Raw genomic sequence first — 22,874 nt, forward strand, 5'->3', positions numbered from 1 at the left:
CGAGATTCGTTCGTCACTCCGCATATTTTACCTTTTGTTACCGACGAGTCACTAGCTACCTTCAAAAAAAAATACTTATGAACAATCAACCTTGAATAATGTGGGGACTATTTAAATGAAGACTAAATGAAAATATGAAAAGTTGTTGTTCTGACGTAACTAATAAACATGGTAATATATCTGGTTCGCCAATAAAGAAAATGATAAAGTTGTTTTCAGAAAATGTATATGGCAACTAATTTTAACATAAACAAAACAAACATTAACATCAACAACTACGACATGCAATCACATAGAGGAAGTGTGACACTATTTTTATAACAACATGAACGATCACTTTTTAACTATATAAAACGCATTTAACGATATAAAATCATGATATAATACGGTTCTATAACTACATCCGTTGCTATTGAAAGAAGTAATCATTACAATTGTATGACTTATTGTTTAAAATAACAAAGACGACATCAGCAATGTGTTGAAATGTTCACTAAAGATATGATTTGTTTGAAATATATATTTTCAATGAGGAATATGTAACAAGGAAGAATAAGTCCTCCAATCGGGACCGTATCTGGAGCAGAGAGAGAAATAAACTTACCTTATCGTGTGCGCAAAACATAAGCAGTTGAATTCAGATAGTGAAAAGGGTTCATTGCGACTGATGTCTACAGTAAATGCAAAATAGAAGTGTGCGTGGCATAAGACGGTTTGCATAAGACGGTTAGCCCGATAACATATGAAAGGTTCTTGCAGCGTGAAGTGATACGATTTATGAGCCGATACGAATTAAGGAGTATATTTTTGTGTGCAATATTTGTTGCTTGGGTAATTGTATCTAGCATCGGAAATTTAACTTGCATCGTTTCGCATTAAATTTCAACTTCAGATATACCAGCAAAAACAATTGAATAAGAAATACGTCGATGAATATCGATTTGAAACACTATGTATGGTGTTATGTTAAATTCGTGATTCGTGACTGTGAAAACGAACGGAGAGGATTATTATGTGGTTTTAAAATGTACTTAATATTTCTAAGATATAAACTACTGTTAGTTAAAACATTAACAAATTAAAGTACCATATAGTAGCCCATAGAAAACGTGAAGAAGGTTCGATTAGAAGAGAGGGAATTCGACTTTTGGCTTGTGTAATACCTCAAAAAAGTAAACATGTTTTCAAGATTGTTTAAGCACAAAGAAAACCGAATACTGGACCGAATTTTGCACGACAAACACGTGCGGTCGCCGTTCATCGCATCGTTCTTAACCGGCAATGGTATGGCAGCAAGACAAGTGTATATTGAGGAAAAAGTCTGCAAGACAATACGTTTCGTGCGAATAGAAGTGGTGCCGGATCCTTGTATTACCGGTTGGTGCTTAAAATTGTTCGCTTATTGTGAAACGCTCTTTCAGTTTTAGCTGCAGACTTAACCCATTTATGCCTAGCGTCCTGAAAAAAGGACATTGCAAACAGCGTAGACCCAAATGAGACGCCGCATAATGCGGCGTCTCATCAGGGTCTACACTGTTTGCTTAAACGAAATTCTGTAAGAAATATTCTAAAAATAGAAATAAATATACCAGACATCCCTAATTTTGGAAATAAATTGATCCAATTTTGAAGGATGGGAGAGTCCACTAGGCATAAATGGGTTAATTAAGCTGTAAGTGCAGTTGCTTGTGTTGTGTTTTTAGTGTGAGCGTTAGCTCACACTAATGTTACATACCATATTTTGCAAATCAGTGTGTGCTTAGAAGCCTTAGGTACGGTATGGAAAGACAACCATTGACTGTTGCAGCAGACGACAAATTCCATTCTCCTAGCAGAGTTGTCGTTCGTGCCTCAACATACATGTGAATGCGATGAACCGCTGTGTAAGAGAGTGGACAAATGTTATGAACGTCTGCTAGAAAAAAAAACCACCACATTTGCCTATTTATAGTTCATCATTGGTACACTGCAGAGGGTTTATATGACTAATAGTGTTTAACAGCTCGTAAAACGAGATTGGCCAGTCTGGGGTTTATCATTGAAATCTGTACATATTGGCTGCTTTCAGGGAAAACGGGGCTTAATGCATGTCAAATAAGATTAGCCTGTGCATACTGATTAGCCTGTGCAATGCGCACAAGCTGATCAAGGACGACATTTTACAACAGCAAACACCTACAGTGCCTTCAGCGCTTTGATTACTGTCTTTTGATGGGCTGTTGTTGTTATTTTTGTGCTTTGTCATTTGTCATTTATAAATAGTCAGTTTTGGGCCTGGTTTAAAGCAGAACATAGAAAACAATACAAAGTTACATCTTTAGTTTATCAAAGATACTTTTTGTATTAAAGCAATCCAATAAAGAAAATTGTTTGAACATGTTTGCACTATTTTGCTGAGCCAATTAGATGTGTTAAATTACCGGTAGTACTAAAACGCTGATTATCAATAATTTCCAGTCTATGTAAACACTTGTATAGAAATATCATGCTAAACCTTAAAAAATGTATTGTAGTCCACGTTGATTTATCTTTCTAATTTAAAGCGAATCATCCACCGACATTCTGACATTTATGGAGACATGTGCGTATCTTTCATTACGTTTAATTGCTCTTTAACGACGCTACATGGTTAATCATATCATCACCAACTTCATCACGACCACCACCATCATCATCACAATCACCATAAAAAAGTTTTCATCGCCACTATCCTTGCCCTCTTCCTCATTATCATTTTCATAATCATCATCATTTTCGTCTTCATCATCGTCATCATCATCATCATCATCATCAGCAGCAGCAGCAGCAGCAGCAGGAGCATCGTCATCTTTATCATCACCACCACCACCACAACCACCACCACCACCACCACAATAACAACATCATACTTATAAAAAAAATCAAAAGCATCATTAAAAAACATCATCATAATGTTCATCATCATCTACATAATATTTATCCTCAACATCTTCTGTTTAAAGATTATAATCGTATTCTTTGTTATACAAAAATAGCATTTCCTCTATGTTCCAGACCCATTATTGCTGATTGAACGCAAGCAATATGAAGGTGTGCAGTTCTGTATTCCTATTCAATTCCACGGACTACTGAAGAGATGTCGCAAAGCTATTTCATCTATTGAAGAGGTGAGTAAAAGTTCTCTTGGAGTGCATGTATTCGGACCCGTCGTTCCTAACAAAAAGATTGCATGTATCACATTTCGCTCAATAGAAACTCATTAAAATTTAACCTCCCAACTTACGTAAGATGCGCTTTGTCCAAGTTTAGCTTCACAACTTCGCATTTAGCAATAACCCATTTCAATCTCTATCTGTCTTCTAAGGATAAAAAAACAATTGAATTTAAAGACTTTAAGACTATCTTTCCTGGTTTAAAACCTATACACCAGGCCACGAGTAATGTTTAAATAGACAAAAGAAACGAAATACTAGAAAATGATTTCGTATAAATGGTCGACTTCTTTGCCATGTTTTTGTATAATATGTATTGCTGTATTTATCATTCAGATACCCGAAGTAGGAGTATGCTCGGTAGTTCTTAGAGAAAACGCCTTGCTACTTAACGATGGGGATCATGCAGCCGTATACGTCCCTTCCAAAACTATTCTTGCAGTGGTCTCACTGGAAAAGGACCACGAAAACAAATTAGTTAAAGCCGTATTTCAGGACATTACAGGCAACAAATACATCGCGAAAGACGTCACTCCGTTGGTAGCCTATATTCTTGTCCCGGTAAAACGCATGACCTTAGAACAGTACATCAATGGTGACAATCTTAGACACTCGACGGTGGTGACACTTGATGACATAGATGAACATGATGTGGCATCAAATGATCCTATGGAATTCAAAAAGTTGAAAACAATTCTTGCGGGTCAGGTTCGAGTAAAAGCAGTTGAGGCGTTTGATTTCGTCGTCGCCTTTACGGATAACGAAAGGGGTCATGCAGTCTTGTTGATACCGAAAGAAAAATTAAAAGACATTAGTGCGAAACTAACCACTTTTCCATCAGATATTGGCAAGGCGGATTTCATTTGCAACCATTTCCAAGGTTGCTCCTATGATGCAGTTATTACTTCGAAACTTTACACTATTGATCCTAAAAATAACACGATATGCCATTTTTCTGTAACAACTCCTTCTCAATTAGATAATGTGTATGAGCCAGATCCCACATGGGTCTCAAACCATTCACCTAAAACCAGTTTTAACCCGCGTAAACAACGCTTTGACAGTACGCCCATCGCAACAACGAAGCACATCGATCCTCGAAAGTCAAAAAGTGAAAGTGATGAAATAACAGAGGATGATGTGTACGAACTGGTTGAAAGTGATCATTTCAACGAATTAAAAATTGCAGACCATACGCAACAAAGTAAAGATAACTCGAAAATGATGAGGCACACTGTGTCACAAGACTCGTTCCGTCACGGTCATGACAATAGCAAGATCAATGATGAACTGGTAAAATCACATTTAGGTTTAAGCTATAACCCACAAATGCAAATGAGAAGACGCGTTTCATATGACGATGAGGATAAATGCGGTGATGAATCACTATATTTATCACCATTAAGTAGACGAGACATTGAAGTATTTACGAGGCTTCCAAAAAGCAAAGAATCTAATACTCATAACAGTTATGATCATAAAAATAGTGAACATTCAAATGATGACGGGATGGAAGATTGTCTGTACATGCCAATGGACGGAACATGTAGTCTCCAGAATAGTAAAGATAATGATGACGTTGAAGAATCAGAGTATGTAGCGCAAATACAATATCTTCAAGGGCAAGCTGGTAATTATGAAGAAACTGACGACGATAAATCATTAAAAAATGTAAAGGCGCATACAGGTGATTGTGACGCACCTGGTGGTGAACTATCAATGGAGCGTGCTCATACTCCAACTGGTGATTATGTAGACACTGATGATGTGGAAGCGTTGAAACTTGCCCAAGGGTCAACTCGTGATTATGTAGCACCTGACGATGTAAAGGCTTTGAAAAATGTTCAAGATCTAGTTGGTGATTATGAAAACCCGGATTACATAGAAGAGCTTAGGCAAACTAGCAACCAAATGAACAGCAGCGCTTGTAGTCGGAAACAATATCGTCATGATCGTAGTAACTATGTTAATTCTGATTACAGTACTGTGGCTACGGAAGAAAAGAACGACGACGTGTTTGAAAAGGGGGCGGTATATATCTCCGATGATCATCTATATGACGCTCCAAAGTATTCAAGGCATTCTGCAGAAGTATTAAACAATGAATGTGAATCTGATTGCCAAATATACGACGCTCCACCTTCTTTAAGATCTTTGTCAGAAGACTTAATAAAGAGTGACTTTGAATCCGAGTGTCAAGTATACGACGCTTCAAAGTCTACGAAGTCTGTGGCTGAAAACTTCATAAACTTTAGAATGGAATCTGACTGTCAAACACACGACACACCAATGTCGTCTAGGTCTATGACTGATGTAAACGACGCTCCAAAGTCTTCGAGATTTGTGACTGAAGGGTTAATAAAAAATGACACTGAATCTGAAAGTGAAAAATACGACGCTCCAAAGTCTACACGGTATGTGACTGAAAACTTAATAAAAATTAAAAGTGAATCTGACAGTCAAATATACGTAGCGCCAAAGGCTTCAAGGTCTATCTCTGAGTTATACGACGCTCCAAAGTCTTCAAGATCTGTGAATGAGACAGAAGAGCTCCTAAACATAGATCCTGAATCTGACAGTCAAATATATGACGCTCCAAAGTCTACAAGGTCTGTGACTGAGAACTGTGTAGACATTAAAAGTGAATCTTACGGCGACATACACGACGCGCGACAGTCTTCAACGTCTATTTCTGAATTATACGACGCTCCAAAGTCATCCCGGTATGTGACTGAGACTAAAGCGTTCATTAACAGTAACACTGAATCTAACGACCAAGTAATCGACGCTCGAAAATCATTGGGGTCTGTCACTGAATTATACTACGCTTCAAATGCTTCAATGTCAGTGACAGAAGACTTCATACAGAGTGAATGTGAATCTGACTGTGTATTATACGATGCACCAAAGTCACCAAGGTCTGTAAATAAACACTTATTAAACAGTAAGAGTCAGGCGGACAGTCTAATATACGACGTTCCAAAATCAGCTCTGCTTATTACTGCAGAGTCTACTGCCAGAGAAAGTAGCTGTGATACTGCAAATGAATTTGTTTCTAAAGCTGGATATTATAATGAAATTGCCGAGTACGTTAATTTAGGTTCATTTCACAGAGAAGGTGGAGTAAGATTGTCTTAAAAGGGTATATTTGTAAATTGACATTTTTCATTTCCATTCAAAAGTCAAACATGCAATAGGAGCAAAAACAGGACAAAGTAAAGTATTGTTAGTATCGGTTTGTTTATTTATAATCATCAATCCAAATGGATTTGTGATCGTATGTGACTCTGTTACTTTGTATTTTTGGTAAATACATACATCACAAGAATAGCGCTTAAAGTACAAAATCAAATGTTAAAGTCTGAATGGCGCAGTGGTTTGCGTATGAGCTTTTTTAAGCGCAAAGGTTCAGGTACAAATCTTGCGACGGAATGTTTACCTTATATTATTAAATAAACGTTACGCTTTTAATGTTTCCATAGACTCAAGTCTTTGCAATACTAGTCCATTTGATAAACGAATTATGATCGTGTACAGCTAAAACCTGATGTAAACTAGAAGAAATTACACATAGGCATAATCGTTATCGTCAAAGTTCACACAAAGCAAACAACACAAACCTTAATAATCATGCTTAAAATATTAGGTTAATGAATTAATATTGTGCCATTGTTAACATTGTTTTTTTACAGTTTCGTGTTTTTACATGACAATGTTGCTCAAATATTATTTTGTTGTACACCATTTGCCATTTGTATAATTGTTCAAGTAAAGTTTTTTCAGTCAAAGAGAGTCAGCATTATCCTTAAAAATAATACTCCACACGATGAGACAATATGAAACAATATGGGTCTATCTCTGTGAAAAGGGGGGGTAATGCATGTGCGTAAAGTGTCGTCCCAGATCAGACTGTGCAGTCCGCACAGGCTAATCAGGGACGACACTTTCCGACTAAGTTGGAATTGTGCTAAGAAGAGACTATCTTCAAACAAACAATACAGTGAAAGCGGAAAGTGTCGCGTTTGATTAGCCTGTGCGCACTGCACAGGCAAATCTGGGACGACTCTTTAAGCACATGCATTAAAAAGTTTTTCACAGGTTTTTGGTCAACTCGCACGGCATTTCTGGTCAACTCGCACTTTTTGAAGTCAACTCGCACCCCAAATAAAAAATATATAGAAATAGATGAAGGATGTAATATGATCAGCAGTTTATAAGTAGTTTATAAGTATTAATAATAGAAATTATGACTTCAAAAAGTGCGAGTTGACCAGAAATGCCGTGCGAGTTGACCAAAAAACGTGCGAGTTGACTACCGTGCGAGTTGACTTAGGTACGAATTGACCGGCACCCTTTCAGCCACACTGGATCCACAACCGTTGTTTTTAATACAACTCAGAAAGACAATAAGGATTGAAAACTTATTATTGCCATTAGGAATTGAATTTGTAATGTGTAAATCCTCAATAATTTTGAATTAGTTTAGCTTTCGGCGCTCATTAGACAATAAAAGCCGAAAGATCTCGAATGATCTGCTATTTGACTGTCACATGTCAATAAATATCCACTAATATACTTACCTGTATCTTTTATCTTTTAAACAGAACCAGTCTGTATAAAAACAATACTCGTGAAAACAGCGCTAGGTTACATACAACTATAAAATAAATATTCGGAACCAAAATTTCCAAGGGTGGATCCGTACCCGAGAATCTGAAGTTGAATCCGATATCATCGGATATTTCGGGTACCCGTTGCAGCCCTACTTGTATGTGTTATTAATAGAGCTGCAACGATTCGATCCGATTCATCGAAAATCGATTCGAAATGCTTCGATTCGATTACGATACCAAACCTACCAAATTCGATTCGATTCTTTAACATATATACATATATATACATAGATACGTAAAGCGCGCTGTATTCTGACTATTGATACAGGAAGGTGTAGGTTTTATAGTTACCTGTAATTACGACGCGCGCGATTGGTTGCTTATTACTTTAGTCATCCAATCAATAAGCCCGTTACGGTCTACTTTCGGAAAAAGCGTCAAAATGGCTGAACAAGTTGTTGCCGACAAATTGAAATTATCAGATGCGCCTAAGAAGCTAAAATCAAAAGTGTGGCAGTATTTTGGGTTTCGGGATGGTAGCCCTACCAATAAAGCAAAGTGTAAACTGTGCTTCATGGATGTGGCGTACACTAAGTCCAGCTCAACCACTAATCTAATTTAATGCAATATGTCAAACGCAAACATAACGTTGATTTAGCAAGACAAAGAGGTCGCACAAGTGCAACTACTCAAGTCGCCAGCCAGAAAAGTAGTTCTATTTCTGTTGGAGTTTTGTTAAGTTTATTAGAGAATGTGATTTGTCCTACAGGTAACAGGTGATGCTGTCATGGCACAGTGGTTGACATGCTTATAGCGGTTTTGGGTAAAGATGTAATAGTGATAGTACTACCATTCAACTGATTCCAGATACGTTCTTATGATTATTTTTTTCATTTATTTATATTATTGTGTAATCAACACAATCTTCTAGTCAGAAGTTTTTTTATTAAAATTGAGTCCTAATTTGCTATTATTTTTTATGTGTTTTATTGAAATCACATTTGAACAGAAATGTTAATTTTGAGGCATAAGAGTGAATATATGATAAAAATAGGTTTGAAGATGAATCGAATCGAAAAAATCGGAATCGGAGTGTCTGAAATCGAAATCGAATCGAATCGAGCTGTTGGCGAATCGTTGCAGCTCTAGTTATTAATAGTATTTTGTTTGTTCTAGTACTTTATCGATTAGTTTTTTCTTTTCTTTTTTTTACTCCTGGTGGATTTAGAATATGCCACTTATAACTCGTGTGTTTGGTGTTGTTTTATTTTTCAATATTATAACGCTATCGTAAATGGCATATATAAACAATTGGATTGCGCGTTTCGGTTAAGTTGACCTGCTGTGTTGAATATTACCTTCCGTGATAACAATCCGTCTATCGTGTTTATCAATCGGATCCACCAACATAATTTACTCAAACAGGACGATTTTACAATACAGTTTCATAACATAAATGTACCTATTACGAAATTTTTATTTTGCACTATTATTCACTTCCCTTTTCATAATAGGTCAACTGCTATCATCTGTTAATGCAAAAATACAATGTAGCCTATCACAAATGTTCGACAGTAATCTCTTTTCGTTCAGCAATACGGAAGTTTACAATTGGTGAATATACAAAAGCTCCTTATCATAGGGTTCAGATCGGGAATATGTTGTACATTGCATACACATGACTCATTCCTTACCAATTGTTTAACTTGACAGACAAGGTTGTTGTTGTAGAGAAAGAGCGAGGTTCCCGGCCTGCGCACGCATTTGAATAAGCGAGCGGGTGACAGCGATTTAATTATGGGTAATGACGCACTTCCGTTGCTTGAGAATGGCGAGTGGCTTACCTTGTCAATATCTATATACATGTCAAACTATCTTTTTTTAAGAAGACGTTTTATCAGAAGATTTTTATTGATTTAGTTTGTGTATGCATTATTATAAACAACGGGTAACTAAATAAGATTACTAATAATACTAATAATACTAATACTACTACTAATAATAATAATAATAAAAAGAAGAAGAACAATAATAATAAACAATGCCATCAAGCGCCTGTGATATTACCATGCGTAATCATTAAAGCTGTCATTACTTCTTTATACTTCCAAACGAAAAATGTGGCTTCATTGCCATATCGGCGTTTGGCAAAAAGCAATTGTCCAATTAGCGAAAGGTAACTGGAACACGGGAATTCATTTGAAAGGCATTGTTCACTGCACTAGTGTACTTAAAATAATGACATTGTTAGTGAACGAAAAAGTGTATCCAAGAAAAAGGCTCCGGACTTTAACCAAACGAGATTTGTGCAAATGCACGAACAAACCGAATCACACTGATTTGTATAAGGTGATATTTTTTTCACATATATTGTTTATCAAAATACATGTGTAAAAGCTGGCACTTGTCCAAAAAAATATTGCAGTGAAATGATAACATATTTTTGTATGCCTTGTTGTTTATACCTATGGGCTAATTTTGACATCCTGGTTGCTTGTTATTCGTCAGTTTAATGCAATTAATACCTGTGTTTGCACATGACCCACATTAACAGGTGTTCTACAGTTGGTATACTATTACACCGTATAACCTAGTATATACGTATGTTATTTGGGCCCCGGGTCGATTTCGTTGCATCGTATTTTAATTTTATCACGAACAAAGCATCTTAAGTGTTGATAGTTGGTGTGATTAAATGCATACCGAATACTTTACATATTGAGTCGAATAATTTACATCGTCTTGTGTGTGCGATGAATACATTATTCAAAAATGACATTATCAACATCGCCACATATTCGCATAATTATTTGTCATTAACATACCCGAGCTTCAACGCGGCTAAGTAAATGTAACATCATATATTATATGAATAACTCACAAAATATCGAAATTTCGCCTCTTACTTGTTACCTAACCATTATTTAGTTTTAACGCTTTACAAAACGGACTTGACACACTCGAAATTCGCAACCCGAAGTGCACCCGTACGAGTTTAACACCATGGCCCTTACTCAACAACCAACAAGAGGAGTCTTAATGCACTGAGATAACAGTCTTAATGATCTGAGATAACAGTCTTAATGCTCTGAGATAACAGTCTTAATGCTCTGAGATAACAGTCTTAATGCTCTGAGATAGCAGTCTTAATGCTGTGAGATAACAGTCTCGATGCTCTGAGATAACAGTCTTAATGCTCTGAGAAAATAGTCTTAATGCTCTGAGATAATAGTCTTAATGCTCTGAGATAGCAGTCTTAATGCTCTGAGATAATAGTCTAAATGCTCTGAGATAGCAGTCTTAATGCTCTGAGATAGCAGTCTTAATGCTCTGAGATAACAGTCTTAATGCTCTGAGATAACAGTCTTAATGCTCTGAGATAACAGTCTTAATGCTCTGAGATAAAAGTCTTAATGCTCTGAGATAACAGTCTTGCTCTGAGATAGCAGTCTTAATGCTCTGAGATAACAGTCTTAATGCTCTGAGATAACAATGCTCTGAGATAACAGTCTTAATGCTCTGAGATAACAGTCTTAATGCTCTGAGATAACAGTCTTAATGCTCTGAGATAACAGTCTTAATGCTCTGAGATAACAGTCTTAATGCTCTGAGATAACAGTCTTAATGCTCTGAGATAACAGTCTGAGGTAATGCTCTGAGCTCTGAGATAACAGTCTTAATGCTCTGAGATAATAGTCGTAATGCTCTGAGATAACAGTCTAAATGCTCTGAGATAATTGTCGTAATGCTCTGAGATAACAGTCTTAATGCTCTGAGATAACAGTCTTAATGCTCTGAGATAACAGTCTAAATGCTCTGAGATAATAGTCTTTATGCTCTGAGATAACAGTCTAAATGCTCTGAGATAACAGTCTTAATGCTCTGAGATAACAGTCTTAATGCTCTGAGATAAAAGTCTTAATGCTCTGAGATAACAGTCGTAATGCTCTGAGATAACAGTCTTAGTTCTCTGAGATAACAGTCTTAATGCTCAGAGATAATCTGAGATAACAGTCTAAATGCTCTGAGATAATAGTCTTAATGCTCTGAGATAACAGTCTTAATGCTCTGAGATTACAGTCATAATGCTCTGAGATAACAGTCTTAATGCTCTGAGATAACAGTCTTAATGCTCTGAGATAATAGTCTTAATGCTCTGAGATGACAGTCTTAGTGCTCTGAGATAACAGTCTTAATGCTCTGAGATAACAGTCGTTATGCTCTGAGATAACAGTCTTAATGCTCTGAGATAACAGTCTTAATGCTCTGAGATAAAAGTCTTAATGCTCTGAGATAACAGTCGTAATGCTCTGAGATAACAGTCTTAGTGCTCTGAGCTAACAGTCTTAGTGCTCTGAGATAACAGTCTTAGTGCTCTGAGATAACAGTCTTAATGCTCAGAGATAATCTGAGATAACAGTCTAAATGCTCTGAGATAATAGTCTTAATGCTCTGAGATAACAGTCTTAATGCTCTGAGATAACAGTCGTAATGCTCTGAGATAACAGTCTTAGTGCTCTGAGATAACAGTCTTAATGCTCTGAGATAATAGTCTTAATGCCCTGAGATGACAGTCTTAGTGCTCTGAGATAACAGTCTTAATGCTCTGAGATAACAGTCGTTATGCTCTGAGATAACAGTCTTAATGCTCTGAGATAAAAGTCTTAATGCTCTGAGATAACAGTCTTAATGCTCTGAGATAACAGTCTTAATGCTCTGAAATTGCTTTAACGTTGAGTCTTGCTTAGTATTTTACCCAACTTATTATATACTTCCTTTAGTTAGAACAATAGTATAATATTGGCAAAAACAACAGGGTGTGTTTATAAATAAGTGTGGGCTAAATGATTTTCAATTAGTATTTCGTGTGCCCTAGTCTATTTTTCTTTAAAAGGTTTTTTTAGCGGAGAGGCATGCCCTCGACTCCCACATACCTATTGACGAGAAAAATAACACCTATATAACGGAAAAAAGGATGGGTTCGTGAAATCAGGTCCATGGCTTTAAAGCACTAGATAGCCATTGGGTCCGTAGAACTCTTTAGTTGACAAAACATCCGCGAGCTCATTTCCCATTTAAGAGAAACAATACAATTTAAGATTGTTTGTATCGTAACTTCGCTTGTTTAGATTGAGTTTATTCTCGAGCGAATGTTTACGATTAGCTCACTCTATTGACCACAATTCAACAAACTGGCCTTCATTCGACGAATGCATTTTGGAAATAATGCTGCTGCCCCCAATAGTATACACTCTATTCTTACTGAGCAAGAGGCAACATACGTATTCAAATTCGTGCGAATAGGATAAACACAATATTCGTAAATATATTTCACAATTCGATTCAAATTAAGTAACCTCTTCCTGCATCACGTGCTTTATATGCTTTTCTTACACTACTGCCTCTTTTAAACGTAATTTCATAAGAAGTATTTTATGAGGATATAAACTTTGTTTTGAAAAATCCTCACGAAAAACGTGTAAGACACAAATGCAATCTAGTTTATTTTTGTCGATTGCGAAACTTAAGAAATTCCCCTGAAAATCTTACAACTGTATTTGTCTCTTCATAATACTTGAATACGTGTGTCATAATTGTAAATAGAAAAAATATAGTAATTCGCGCATGTTGGATAATTAATACATATCAAACTGTTCATCCGTCTGTTTCCTGCGAAAAATGAATAATGACCGCAGTGTTAAACCCGAAGTAAACTTGGTAAAAAGATAAATACAGTGTGTTTTTTCATCATAAACTATAGCACATGTTTTTCTACACCCTATAGTTGTATCCAAACACACCCTTTATTAATGTGACATCATTGTCTACAAAACATTCATGGAAAAGAACTATACAAGATTAAATATTCCGTCCGTATCCATTTTCCGAACAAGTAAATTAGATGCAACTTAATGTGTTGTCTATATTTGTTAGTGTACACGAAATAAAATATGTTTCAACAAATAAAAAAAGTTTGTTAAATATATTACATGACCAATATCCACGTGTAATCTATACGTAAAATACAACTCCATAAGGCAGCGTATTTAAGCAATACAGATAATGCATGATTTTCGGAAATCAACCTCGAAAACACTCACGCAGTATGTCAATGATTATTACTTTTCTTATTAGATGATCTCACACAAACCCCATATGGTCATTCAGGAGAAGATTATTAGTGACCTAATTTAAACTTCAGTATGACCGCTTTATTTTGTTCAATTATGTCTTATTCTGTGACAATTTGGCGAAATGCATGTGCGTAAAGTGTCGTCTTTCCGCCTAAACAAGATTTTCGGTAAGAAGGGACTTCCTTTAAACAAAAAAATACCATAGAAGCGTAAAGTGTCGTCCCTGATTAGCCTGTGCGGACTGCACATGCTAACCTGGGACGACACTTTACGCACATGCATATTGCTCAGTTTTCTCGGAACGCGACTCAATTGTGTGTGCGTTATAGCGGATTCTTGGTTGTTCTAGCTTCACAATTCACTTATTTCACATGTATTGGTTTAACCTTATCGAGGTGCAGTGTTTCATGAGCTTAACACCAGAGGGTCACCATTTGAACATGGTGTCTCCGGTATCTCGACCTCTCCCTCTCTTGTTCCGCAAACAAACACATATTATTGGGGCTTCTGATGAACCCATACGCACTAACACACGCTTTCATACTGAAACTTGCCGCAGAAGATGGGACATACCATCTGTTAAAACATGTTAAAATAATTGTATCTAGTCATTTGAAGGTGTTTATGATGTTGTTGTGTTGTTGTTTTTTTTCAACAGATAATTAATTACACATAAATTCACAATCTAATTGATAATTTCCTTACAATTTATCGGAAGAAAATACGTCAAACAGCGCAAAACGATTAAAGGGACATTGCAATTAATGTATTTTCTCAGATAAAAACATATTTTGAATGATTTTAATTGTTTCGATGTAAATAAAATACTTAAATACACCGGGATACGAATTCGGCAGTATTTTCTATAAGAGATATTTCGCCTGTTTGAGTATCACACATTATAATTTTATTAAGATTTGTTTATGTTATTTTGCCAGTCTAAAAACAGGTGAATTGTATGTGGCCATATTCACAGTAAGGTTCATCAGACACAAAACACCATAAAACCAAATAAATGTCATTATTGTTTTATAAATATGCAAACAATTTAGTGACCAATAATAATAATATCAACTACAATACAGTCATGCGTTTGGTCGTGTTATTGACAAAGGTTTCTTCGATGTAGCCTTTGAACGGAATAAATCTACAAACAACGTCGCGATTACGTTTACTAACTTTATTTCCGTGTAGAAGGAACATGTGGAGATACAGGAAATATAAAGACACACAAATATACAGAAAAGTGCAAATACGTGATATCTCGTTTGCGGCTTTTGAACAACAAAATCTTGTACCGGGTGCCTGACATTAATCAGCAAGTATCGTATTTCAATTTCTACCACGGCACGTGACTTGTTTTTTATATACAAAGAAGGAAAAGTATCGTGGGTTATTACCCCGATATACCAACGGTTGTTAGTATGACTTCACTTTGATTTCAATGGCTCTGTTTATAAATGAAGACGACGTCATTTGATTTTCATTGTTTGTGGAGACGTCACGTTTTAGCGGAAAAGTGGAGGACGTTCGGTTAATATAATTCTCATTTATAACCTTTACATGGGAGATAACTTATACATGTATTCGTGTTACAATCGAAATAATCGACGGGTAACCGTTCGTTATTGTGGTAATAATCAACGATATGTCGTTCCGATGCTTGTTATCGAACCATTCGGGCTACGCCCTAATGGTTTACTTTCTACGCATCGGAATTCCATACCGTTGGTTATTATCGCAATAACCAACGGTTACCCATCGGTTATTTCTTAAACAACACATGTTCAACAAGTCATGGTGCATGTAATTAAGTGCGCTTTGTCTAAACAACGCAGAATTATTTTACGTTTCTTGTAAAACCGGAAGTCGTGTTTTGTTGTTTTCTTCTCTGGCCGCATGGTCATCTTGCGAGTTTTCATAAATCGTTATCAGCTCGGCAAGCGATGGTCGTCTGCCGCCGCGAGAGAACTCTGACGTCAAATCCGGCATTACGTCATTACGTCGTTTGGCGTCATCGATACCTTTATCATCGGGACGTGGACGGGGGTAATGATCATTTGTTGCTGTAGCTTTGTTCAACACATTAAAAGACGTGTTCTTAGTGGCAGTAGCTTTGTCCAAACCGTTAGCTGACGTGTTCTTAATTTCCCGCGCAATCTCTATAGAGTTTATATCAGTAGAGCTACGCCTGTACTGAGAAGAAGTTCCGAGAATATCGATACCGCTATAGTCGTACTTCGAATTACAGTCGACTTCTCACTTCATTAAGTACTACGGGCTGGTCGGTATCAAGTTCCACGTCTGCAATTGATCCGCGTCTGTACGTGTTGGTTCGGCGAGAAGGGGTAGGTGTAGTAGAGCCCTCTATATACCTTTAACACGAATTTCATTTTGATTCGAACCCAAATATTTCTTTTTCATCATACGTATATACTGATATATGATAAAAACTGTAACACAGCACTTGCGGACAGTCATATTATATATTACACGCATTTTTTTACTTTACGATGCGGTCCAAATAATTGAAAACTATCTAAATATTATGATGGTAAAACAGTTTATTTCCTTTTAACATTATAATTATTGTTTTATTTGATAAAGAATAGAACTTGCAAAACATAACAATTTAGTGAAATACATTAAATCAATTTCATGGGAGAGAGGATTAAAAACAAATAAGAACGTTTCAATAGTTGCTGCAAATCAAACTTAAATCGCTTCAACACGTAACTATAAACACGTACCTATTGAACTGCTGATGAGCCTTTTCCATATCTCTGGTCGAGTCGGGCGTGTCTCTCGAAACCCCATGCGATCCGGGCGGATTCGACAACATCTGCGGAAACGAGACTGTTTTCTGAGAGTTTGGCTGTTTGGTCGTCTGCTCTTTGATGTCGCTATTTTCTTGGATGAGATCGGTAATCTGCGCGTCCTTCCATTCTAACTTCTTCTTCATGTGTTCCACCTCTTCCCTGGAATGGAAAACATTCATTCAGTAAAGTCGCAGATCATAATATCCAAACAAATCTTAATTCCAAAAAATGATATGGTTTTCTCAGTAAAAAAGAACAAATATATATTGAACAAATGCTTAATTAAAACAATAGTCAAAACCAATATAAATTGTCTGTCACATGACTATTTAACGCACGAGTCAATAATGCGATAGGTTTCTAAATCACAAGTACACACGACTTTTCAATCAAAACATTTAAACGATCTCAAGATTTCAGAAGGTTGTATACAAATATTCACTATTGTTAACTTTTTATCAATTTCCAAATGCATACAAAGTAAATAACTCGTTAGTGTTCATTAAGCCATTCTACCAGAGTTACCCCTCTTTAAAGTGGGAATGTAAGTAAATGATATACGTAACTTTTATGATCAGTATTTTGTGGCAAATTAAACTTATATTTATGTCTAACAGTAAGAGAGTATATTTTGTCCCTCCTTATCTGCCTTATAATGGTCATGATCTTAATCAAAAAAGTAACCACCGTATGTAGGTTTTGGAGTCGTATATACTCAACATGTTGACTGCTGTTCAAGCAATTCCCATACATACACTGTATAAAATATATTTCAAGCAACCTAATTAGGCTTTATGTACCTCAGCGTGGCCATCTGATTTCTCAAGTATTTCAAATCCGTTTTAGGCTTTGTCGACATATTCGCCGTGAACCTGTTGCCCCGGACCACCTCTAACAGTTTCTCCAACTCCTTTCCCAAGGCCGTCTTCCCTTTCTCTTGCTTGTCTACATAGTGTTGCACAATCTCCAGCAAGGTATGGTTCTTGCTCTTCGATGATGTCCTCAGTATGCTCAGTATCGCCTCCTTCTCGTTTGTGTTGCTCGACGTCGTCTCTATGTTGGTCCTCGCAACGAGCGTCAGCTTCCGCACATTCTTTTCTAACGCAGAGAGTTTCACGTTTTCTGGGTCTTCGTCCACGTGCACGTTGTCGGGCTCGAGGAAACGGCGTATGGCGACGTTAACGTTTCTGACGCGTTCGTTGAAATTGTCGAAACGACCTGCAACATTAGATCACATAAATTGACGGTAAATATGAAAGTTTAACAACATTTCAACTATGCATTCATGTATCAGAGCGTTCCATAACTTATCCCTTTTGCTGCAAAACAGGTGCAAGCGACACGTCTTAAAAGTAATAATTCCGACCGTTCTTTACTAATTCGTGTTGACAGAATCAACCTTGTTTGGAGGTAATGCTTAAAGGATTCCAACATAAAATTACTCACGTAAATATTTATGTCGCATTTTTTCTTAAGAATACCACACGAAACAACAACCAACTGTTTTCGAACATAAAACAAAACAATTAAGCAAAATATCTCACAACATACATTTCAAGTGCATGATGGAGTTGCTGTTGGCGGCGTTGAAGCGTGACTGCTTGGCCAGATCTTGCTTGAAGTTCTTTTGCATGAGTCCCACCTCATGCTGCATGCGACTCAGCTCCTCATCTCGCTTCTTAATTTCCTCCGTCAGCCGAGTCACGTCGTCCTTCATCTGTAGCACCTAATGGAGTGGTGGGGACGATTACAGGGCGTGTAAATTTATACTGCGTAGTCATTGATCGCTTATAGAATAGAACTTTTATTATAGAATATTTCGTTTGGAACTTGCTAAGCTATCTGATATATTACTGTTCAATTGCATATTGTAACGTTTTTTCATTACATGCATGATATATATTTTATTATTTACATTCAAAAGTTCCGGTAATTTGAATTATTATTTGATTTTATTGAAGTTCATTTGCAACCCGTTTGGAGTGGCTGTGGCATTTACTATGAGTGTTCATTATAGTAATTTACTGAAAGTAGAGTTTTTTTGGTAGATTTATTTGGGACACATAACTGTTTTGAGAGAACGATTGTACGACGAGATAGTTATATCAATTGTTTTTATTTTACTTATGAGAAATAACAGGGTGCGTTGATCGCTATCGTTTTGTTATATTACATTGGATTTCATTAGTGGACGTATGTGCGTACTTGTACGCCGACACTCTAACCATCGCATTTGTCCGAATGTACTATTTTATCGAAAGTCGATATTTCTCAATAAAACTAATGCATGTTTTGTGCAAAACAAGCCATAGAAAATAACAAATAATCATGTAAATTTGTTGTTGTTTTTTTGCTAATTTAGTGAAGAAACGTTTTGCGTTGGAGCGTCTTGTATAGTAGATTATAGGAAGTTATATTTTGACCTGAAACGCATACGTCTTAATGTGAAATAAGTCTTACCATACTACTACTTTTACATTGTTAAGAAAACCCGAAAAGCAGTCAATTTTATTTACGGTAAGCAAAATCTACATGACAAGTGTGACTCGAATGGTTTACCTAAGTAAGTGTATTACTACAGTAAGCTAATATTATCACTTTGTGAATGGGTAAATTAAAAAAATATATAACAAATAACCCCAAAAATATTAACTTTAAATTAATTAACGCGTCTTTAAAACCTTTTTCGACTTCGTCTCCAACTTCAGTTTGTAGTCTTTCTCTGCGTCAAAAATGATTTTCCTGGATTCCATCAGATCAAGGCGTTCAGAGCTTGACGTCAACCAAGCGTTAGTGACGGCCTTTTCCTTGACCTACATCAGGGCGAAGAGGTGAAGGTTAAGAATATATACTATGTAGTGTCCTTCTTTATGTTAATGACATTATTATTAAAACAGGTGGTTAGCGTGTGGCTATGATATCAATTAGTGAAAACATCATTTTGAATGAGAATGATCAATTATCAAATTATAACGAAAAAATCAACTTTTCTGAACAATGAATTTTTCACTATCAAATATATATATAACAAGGTATTCAACTCAAATCACCCGAAAACGGGGTGCATCGCTTTGAACAGCCATACCTTCATCAATTATGCAGCGATTGTCACGAACTCGGTCTTATTCAACGCAGAAATGAATTTCCTTTCTGGAAATGTATATATCTTGCTAGATTTTTACAAATGCTGGGTCAAATGTTAAGACATAACACGATACACAACTCGCGTGACCTACTTTACATCAATCAGACCCGATCTAAGACTGAAATCTTCACGGAGTAAAGGGCATTTTCCCTGCAAAGTTCGCGTACCTCGATACCATAATTCAATAAAACGTATGAAACAAATTCTTACCGTGCTTGCCGTTACATTATGCATCAATGTTAACTGTCCAGCGCCGACTGACTAATGGGGTTATTTACCCTCGGGACTTCGGTTAGAAACTTTTGCCCGAGCACACTGATTAACATAAAACTCTGCGTTAAAAAGCCGAAGACGGCCATAATATGGTCAGCCCGATTTTACTGGGCTGTACCATTTATAATATAAAATACTTTGCAGTTTGGATGCGGTGCTTTGATAAAAATCTAGTCGTTTAAACATAGCTTTACTTATAATTAAATTAGATGCGATATAAACGCAATACTCAATATAAACTGCATATTGACTGAGCCTTCCGTTGTTAAAAAGCGGCGTTTCTATTGGTTGAATGGCTTATATAACGACGGCGCTGATTGGCAGAAATTTCTTATCAAAATTACAAGTAGGTCAATCCGTTTTAAAATAGAAAAATTTCTCAGCGGACGACCTTGACATTGAGTGCACTTTGCAGATTGTAAACAATAAAATTTTCTGTGCAGGAAATATATGAGTTGAAAGATAAAAGGATAATAACATCCAAAAGAACTTGAATTTTAAGGAAATACATGAATTGTTTTATAGTAATAAATTACTATGTTGTTGTTATATTGTTATTCTTCTTCTTATTATTATTATTAATATGATATTGTTATTGGATGTTTTTTAAAGGAAAGAGAAGGAGAGAAAATAGCCTAATTTTTATAAGTAAAGATGTTGAAAACACATACTATTGTATGTGACATCATCATTACTAGACCCACTGTTCAGTATATACTGCTATGGGTTTGTTGCAGTCTTTAGACTTTGTGATCTGTGTTTTAAATGTTAAAATCAATATAGAATTACTTTAATTTTATGTTTCTATGACAGAAAATAAACATGTCCAGCGCCTTTTGAAACCTTTGTTTTCATACATTTCAACTAACCGACATTTTAAACACACGAGTGATTTCATTGGTCCAATGCGAATGTGTGTCTGTACACCTGAAGATTTCATTCATGAATCGGGCCTGATCGCTGTCAAGTAGGTCACGCGAGTTGTGTATCGTGTTATTTTACCCAGCATTTGTAGAAATATTACAAGTTTTCAGAAAGGAAATCTATTTCTGCGTTGATTAAGACCGGGTTGATGAAAACCGCTGCACAATTGATGAAGTTATGACTGTTCAAAGCGATAAACCCCGTTTTCGGGTGATTTTGAGTTGAATTCCTTGTAATTTGATAGTGAACACTTATTTTTCAGAAAAGTTGATTTTACGTTATAATTTGATTATTTATCATTCAAAATGATGTTTTCACTAATTAATATCATAGCTACGCGCTAACCACCTGTGTTATTAAATGGTTTGAGAGAATTTTATGGCGCAAACACTTGTATGAATATGGGATTAAAGTACTTAACGAAACTAATTAAGTAGATACGAGAAACAGTTGGAATTTAGCATTCTGTGAAGACCGATTTTAAAAAGTTACCCACTTTCGTTGCCAATGCTGTTTCTAACTTGTACATGTACAATTCAGTAGTAGATGTTCATCAATAAATGATTGGTTCGACCTATTATTTTTTTTATATGTACCGTGCTCTGTGAAAAGGGGGTTTAATGCATGTGCATAAAGTGTCGTTCCAAATAAGCCTGTGCAGCGCACACAGGTTAAACAGGGACGACACTTTCCGCTTTTATTGTATTTTTCGATTAAAAATAATCTCTTCTTAGCAAAGTCCAGTTTAAGCGGAAAGTGTCTCTCCTGATTAGTCTGTGTGGACTGCACGGGCTAACCTGGGACGACACTTTACGCACATGAATTAAACCAAGTTTTGACAGAGCCGGTCCATATCTAATGGTATACAATAGAAGGGTCGCATTACCCTATTAATGTTCGATAGACAGGAGATCTGTGTCCGTAAATTTATTAATCGTTTGCAGAACAGTTTTCATAAAACTTATATTTTTTAATGTTGATATATATTTTGAGTTCAAATTGTTTCATCTAGGATCACGTTTATGTAATCAGATGCGTATTTTTAAATCTATATCGTAAACGGTTACCTTGGTTTCGAGGAATTTCAGTATTTTCGACTTGCAGTCATCACTGACATGGTGGAAGACTTTGGGAAACTTCGAGAATAGCTCGTCGCCTCTCCACAGCTTCGTCTCAAAATCTGGAAGAGAAAGACATTTGACTGTAAATGTACGATGGTACAGTTTTAAAATAAGAGCCTGTGTGGCTTCCGACAAATAGAATATTGTAAATTGCACATGTTAATTAGTTTAACATTTTTAGGCATACAAACAAGTCACGCACAAATAGTGTTTAGGTCATGAAATAAAAATTATTCAAGATACTCAGTAAATTTCACTTAAAAATATAGAAAAACTAATAGACATATCCTAGTAAGTTAGCTGATACAGTGACATTATGTGTCAAAATAAAAAAGCTATCCTACGAAAACTTCAAATACATGTAGTTTCGATAGTTTGTACAAAGTCCTGTTCCAAATTACATTTATTACAGAAATTGAAGATTAAACAAAATCGTGAAAAACCTTCTCCATAGAGATGATCGGCAAGCAACTGGTGACCCGAAAGATACAAAACATGGCGGAACTTCCGGTATGAGTCTCCACCACGGAGGCGTAGCACCTCGAGCAACTTCCGGTTTCTGGTGACTTGGCATTTATTTGACTGTAAATTTATCTAATTATTCCAAAGCTTCATTATAAACCATGCGCGCATATATTGGATTTGTATTTGTTC

General features: G+C 36.2%; 3 protein-coding genes across 3 annotated transcripts in view; 2 read left to right on the forward strand and 1 right to left on the reverse strand.

Annotated features, from left to right (window-relative positions):
- The window catches only part of LOC127861609 (uncharacterized), a 73,164-nt gene that overhangs the window by 9,553 nt on the left and 40,737 nt on the right, over nucleotides 1–22,874 (forward strand). The window lies entirely within an intron of this gene.
- LOC127861605 (uncharacterized) lies at nucleotides 421–6,979 on the forward strand. The gene is made up of 3 exons (XM_052400243.1): nucleotides 421–1,377; nucleotides 3,034–3,146; nucleotides 3,528–6,979. The coding sequence occupies exons 1-3, from the start codon at nucleotides 1,179–1,181 to the stop codon at nucleotides 6,327–6,329; spliced, it is 3,114 nt and encodes a 1,037-aa protein (XP_052256203.1). The 5' UTR covers nucleotides 421–1,178; the 3' UTR covers nucleotides 6,330–6,979.
- LOC127861608 (uncharacterized) overlaps nucleotides 15,104–22,874 on the reverse strand; it is a 92,710-nt gene continuing 84,939 nt past the window's right edge. Inside the window, exons 3-9 of the mRNA XM_052400251.1 lie at nucleotides 22,664–22,802; nucleotides 22,167–22,279; nucleotides 19,439–19,570; nucleotides 18,309–18,483; nucleotides 17,558–17,975; nucleotides 16,689–16,916; nucleotides 15,104–16,313 (exon numbers count right to left, since the gene is read on the reverse strand). Of these exons, the coding sequence (XP_052256211.1) occupies nucleotides 16,184–16,313; nucleotides 16,689–16,916; nucleotides 17,558–17,975; nucleotides 18,309–18,483; nucleotides 19,439–19,570; nucleotides 22,167–22,279; nucleotides 22,664–22,802 (1,335 nt within the window). The 3' untranslated portion in view covers nucleotides 15,104–16,183. The remainder of the gene's footprint in view (nucleotides 16,314–16,688; nucleotides 16,917–17,557; nucleotides 17,976–18,308; nucleotides 18,484–19,438; nucleotides 19,571–22,166; nucleotides 22,280–22,663; nucleotides 22,803–22,874) is intronic.

The sequence above is a fragment of the Dreissena polymorpha genome, chromosome 16 (assembly GCF_020536995.1).
Source record: "Dreissena polymorpha isolate Duluth1 chromosome 16, UMN_Dpol_1.0, whole genome shotgun sequence".
NCBI classification, from domain to species: Eukaryota; Metazoa; Mollusca; class Bivalvia; order Myida; family Dreissenidae; genus Dreissena; species Dreissena polymorpha.

Coding starts and splice junctions, on each gene's coding strand:
- LOC127861605 (XM_052400243.1), top strand. CDS start 1,179: ATGTTTTCAAGATTGTTTAAGCACAAAGAAAACCGAATACTGGACCGA. Junction 1,378..3,033: donor GCCGGATCCTTGTATTACCG/GTTGGTGCTTAA, acceptor TCTATGTTCCAG/ACCCATTATTGCTGATTGAA. Junction 3,147..3,527: donor CTATTTCATCTATTGAAGAG/GTGAGTAAAAGT, acceptor TTTATCATTCAG/ATACCCGAAGTAGGAGTATG.